The sequence below is a fragment of the Humulus lupulus genome, chromosome 4 (genome assembly GCF_963169125.1).
Source record: "Humulus lupulus chromosome 4, drHumLupu1.1, whole genome shotgun sequence".
Lineage (NCBI taxonomy): Eukaryota > Viridiplantae > Streptophyta > Magnoliopsida > Rosales > Cannabaceae > Humulus > Humulus lupulus.
In genome coordinates this window covers 237,310,613-237,315,635 of record NC_084796.1, presented here as the reverse complement: position 1 = coordinate 237,315,635, position 5,023 = coordinate 237,310,613, and the positions used below count along the sequence as shown (strand labels likewise).

The 5,023-nt window shown below is 33.5% G+C and overlaps 1 protein-coding gene across 2 annotated transcripts; it reads left to right on the top strand.

Annotated features, from left to right (window-relative positions):
• Window positions 1–648: 648 nt before the first annotated feature.
• Window positions 649–3,532, top strand: LOC133831365 (protein POLYCHOME). Of its 2 annotated transcripts, none has more exons than XM_062261628.1 (3): window positions 649–815; window positions 1,189–1,578; window positions 2,667–3,532. In XM_062261628.1, the coding sequence occupies exons 2-3, from the start codon at window positions 1,204–1,206 to the stop codon at window positions 3,063–3,065; spliced, it is 774 nt and encodes a 257-aa protein (XP_062117612.1). In that variant the 5' UTR covers window positions 649–815; window positions 1,189–1,203; the 3' UTR covers window positions 3,066–3,532. The 2 variants fall into 2 exon arrangements, with proteins under 2 accessions (XP_062117612.1, XP_062117613.1); XM_062261629.1 differs by lacking the exon at window positions 649–815 and adding an exon at window positions 926–1,065.
• Window positions 3,533–5,023: the final 1,491 nt, after the last annotated feature.

Genomic DNA, 5,023 nt, shown 5'->3' with positions numbered 1-5,023 from the left:
AGATTTCAAAGTTTCAGATTTGAAAAAAATCACAAAGAAAACTCAAAAATCATGCACAGATCTGTTTGAAATGCAGTATTTTAGTGTCCTAAGTAAGGAATACTTGCTATTACATTGAGTTCTCTTATATTTTACCTTACCCATGAATTTTTTTCTAGAGAGAGTTGAGAGGAATGGGTTGAGGGAGAGAGAGGGAAAAAAGAAGAGGAAGTTGATGAAAAAATTATGAGAGGGGTATTTTGGGTATTGTCAAAAGATTTGACATTTTTTTTGAAATGATTAGAAATGCTAGCATTTTTTTGATTTAGTACATCTCATTAAGCATAAAAACTCAAATTTCCCATAAAAAATATGTTATGCCATGGACACATGACATTTTCATGCTACTCTTTCCCTTTCCCTTGATTCCAAAAATACCCCTACCATTTCATACCCAAATTTAAATTAGTTTTGTATTTTTGGGTAGTTTTGTAAAACACTTGAAATCCGAGGAAAACTTATAAACCGAATAAATAGCTAACCTACTTGCATTCCCGCTCCTAGTGACAATTTTGAATTTTGAATCGCACTACAAAAAAATAAAAAATAAAAAATAAAATAAAAAAAACGAAAATAAAAACACATGTGAATTTTTTTAGGGGGAGGATGCTCTTTTCTATAATACCGCCCATTTTTCACTTTGAAAAATTTGCCAATTCGGTCTACTCTCAAAGCGCTCTCTATCTTTTTTCAGTACTCATCTTCCAACAGAGAGGCCCTCCATCTGATGCTTTCAACGGAATCAGCCTCCAAAACCTCTACATTTTCTTCTTAAGGTAAGCTCAATCTTCTGCTTCTCGTTTCTCTACTCTGATTTGGTTTTTGTTTTTGTTTCTGTTGTTCTACCATATTGATTTTCTCAAATGGTTTGTATCGTTGCTAAATCTCAGTTTCAGCCGGACACGGGATCTGAGCCGTTTTCGAAAATGGGTTCTTGTTTTTTTCACTGAAATGCCTTCATTTCTTTCTGAGAATAATCTGGACGAACCCAACTGGGTTCTGATCAGAAGAAAGATTTGAGTCTAGGTTACTGTTAAATCTATTCTATAGCAATCTGGATTGGTTTCAAAATGGGTTTTGATTTATTGGTTTATTCTGAAATGGAGTTCTACTTCAATCTTTTTGACGTTTTAATATTCGTAATTTCAGTTCACAAGGCAAGCTATGCCGGAATCAAGAGACAGATTGTCAAGGCCAGTTGACGTCGCCGGAATATTCTCTCAACGGAGAGCCAATAGCCTCGGGGTGCTGGTCGATGAACCCGAGTTGGGTCCGACCGTGATTGGACCGCCCACGCTGCAAACGACAACTACGACGACCACTGATCTTGGTACAACGACGGGTTTTGGGGCTACAAGAGAGGGTGGTGGCCTTAGACGGGACAGTTTCGGAACTCCAAGAGCTGGACCCTGGCGGAGGGAGAGTACACCCATGACTGGGACCTCTCGTCGGGGGTGGGGACGGGGACGAAATCGGCATACCCTATTACCTTCTTGGTACCCAAGAACCCCTCTCCGTGATATCACTGCTATCGTTAGAGTATGTAGTTGGTTTCATGAAACTGTTTATTGTGTGTTGGTTTATCATAGTTGAAATTGAATGTGATTTACTACTGTATTGTGGTTGGTATAGTTCAATTATGTTACTTTTACGATTAGGCCCTAGTAGAATTAACGTGCGGTATAGTTTGCTTGCTATGAAATTGAGAATTAAGCCTTGGGTTGGTTGTATTTATTACTTAAAACTACTGTGCTAATTGTTCCAATTTATTTTGGTAGCACAGGAATTAAGGGTCCAATTTTTGTTGTTTAATTTCTGTGAGTTGATTAGAAAATACGTTTGATAATGTGTTAGGTCAATAGAGGTAAAAATAAAATGTAAAAGCCTGAATGTTTCCTGTTTTGAGATCATCCCATCACTGTTAATTGTATTTGGTCATATGGGATCCTTTATTTGTTTTTTTCTTCTGCAAATGGAATGGCATAGATATGAGGGCTTTTATAGTTCCAAAAATTGTTTGTTTGTCTTTTAGGTCATATAGTAACATTTGGTCCACATCGTATTTGAATTTTTTTATAGTATGGAATTTGTTAAAGTAAGTTTTGATGTGCTTTGTCTCATTGTGCGAAACAAGTTCCCTTGGTTTTTCATCATTGCCCTTTACATCTTTGCCACCTCATTATCACCACCCACCCCCCAGTTTTGATGAGCTTTGTCGTGTGAAATTTGCTTGGCAATGTAGTTATCTTAGTTTGATAACTAAGATAACTATGATGGTGCATAGGAGCAAGACTTTTATGTCCCTGAGAGTGCAAAATAATGCTATGATGCCTTTGTACTTTGTCAATTTTGTAAAGCTGCCTAATAATTGTGCATCTTTTGACTGAAATTATTGCTGTTATGCGTTTATTTCTTATAATTATTTGTTTTTCTACTGAGATCTTAATCGTGGAATGAATTGATATCAAAGCTCAGTTTTTTAAGTTCTCATCATTGTTTTTTTCATTGCATAAAGGCGCTTAACTCAAGCCCCCTTACCTGATCATGTTAATCTGAGCTCTTTTGTAACAACACCAGTGAATTTTGAGGTTTACTTATAACTAAAATTTCTTTTGAACTCTTTCCAGGCCATTGAAAGGAGAAGAGCTTCTTTGAGAGATGCTGCCGGAAGTGGCCTAGAAATTGGTAGTCCTACACCACAGGAACTGGGGAGTTTTGCTTCTTCTTCAGTAGATGTTGCTCCACTCGACTACAATCTTTATACTACCACTCCACGTTCAGTTGTGAGAAGAAAGCCCTGCCCACCTTCCGTCAGTTCTGTTGGTAAAGTTCCAAAGATTTTGCTTGGAATTGCTAATCAGACGACTGGAGAATCAGATTGTCTCACACCCCAGAAGAAACTTCTGAACTCAATCGACACAGTTGAGAAGGTAGTAATGGAGGAGTTACATAAACTGAAGAGAACTCCAACTGCTAAGAGGGCTGAAAGAGAAAAAAGGGTCCGAACTTTGATGACAATGCGTTGATTCCTGCTAATTTTCATAGAGAACCTAAGCAGTGAGGATTAGAGGACAGGAGCTTGGGCAAGAACCCCTTACTGAGCTACAACTTGATCATCTTCTGATGATGTAGGACTGTCCCAAGTTGAGATATAGCTGATAGATTTTGTCTGACTATCTACTACAATACAAGATCAGAAAGTGATATTGCTTAATCACTGCATAAGGTCTTTGCCTAGGACCCAGTTAGAGTACTTGTTCGTTTTGTGATCCATCATCATTTTTATGATGGTTAGGACTAGTAGATATTTGTACATAAAGACCGTGCCATTTCTTTTGTCGCATTGCTATTCATGGATGCCATTGAGTTCTATCAGATGGAATTTTTATCAATACCATACCTAAAACTTCTTTTTCAGAATATTCTCTTTGATTGTATTTTGTACTCCTTTGATTCTCTTTGCTGAATCTAGTATAACATCAGTTACATCGCTTGGCCTCTCCATTTTATTTAGGTTTGAAAATCTCATCCCTAACAGACTTTTCCACAAAGCATCATACCTCTTTATCATGAGCACTTTTGGGTAACTTGTCTACACAGATTGGAAATGAATGTTTTGTTTTGTTTTTCAATTTTGAGAAGAAGAGAAAATATTGGGATTGTTTTGAGTTATATGCATAAAATAATAAATGAGATGAAAATGATTCGGACCCAACATAATTAAATGCAATTTATAATTAAAATCGAATGTAAGTTGAGGTAATTACCACATAAATTTAACCAAGTAATTACAAAATAATTATATTTTTGAAGATAATTGAAGTGTTCTAATTAAGGGTGGACAACATCCAAACCAATCAAATTAAACTGAACTAATCAAATTTAATTCAATTATAAAAAAATAGATTTTAATTGGATTGGATCATAAATGTCACTGTCAAAATCTAATAAAAAATTTATCAAATCTAAATACATATAATATAAAAAATATTTAATTATTTATATTTCTATAAATTTATTAAAAAAACATTTATATTTCTTCTAATACATTATTATTGACTAATTATTAGTCCTCCCCTATACACTTTCACACCTAATTAGAGGAGAAAACACTAAAAATACGCATTTATTCTCCTCGTTTTCTCTTCTTTTCAATACTACTTTAAGCTTTTAGTTGGATTAAACTTGTAAGGTTGATAACTTTATGTAGTTTGAACCTAAATGAATGATGATGTTTAGTTTTTAAGTGATTTTTTTGGGTCTATTTTTAAGTTAATATTAAAAATCAAGTTCAAACTTAGTTTCGAAAAAAAAATTAGATTCCAACTCGAAATCCAATTAAAAAACTGAATTAATCCAATTGGATTTGATTGAATTTTGATGATTAATTTGATTGAATTAGATGATGATTTTTAAAATCCAACATTCAATTGGATTGGATTGAATTAGATAATAATTTTTAAAATCCAACATTTGATTTGATTGGATTGGATGGGATTGGACTAGTACCAAAATGTTTGATTTGATCGGATGCCTACTCCTAGCTTCAATTATACTTTTCAATTTTTATCTGGGTGAAAATTATGTATAATTATGTTATGTAATTATTGAATATTTATTGTGTAATTGCTAACTGTCTTATCAAATATGATATTAAGAAATTTTATGTGATTACTACTTGATTTCTAAACACCCATTATATTTTAAAATATAATTTAATTACTAGGTTGTGTAGTACTCGACCGGCTAATTATGCAGTGACTTCTAAGTAGAACTTAATAAAATAAACTGATTATTTATAATGTTGATTTTTTTTTTTCATTTTTAAAGAAAAGTGAGTGGTCCTCACTTTGCCGTACTGCTCACTCCACGTGTACATATGTATATTGTAACATTAACATTTAGTAAATACTATACATTAATTAATTGACTTAAATAAATTATTTTTATTTAATTTAAATTTACAAATTAAGATGTGATTTCA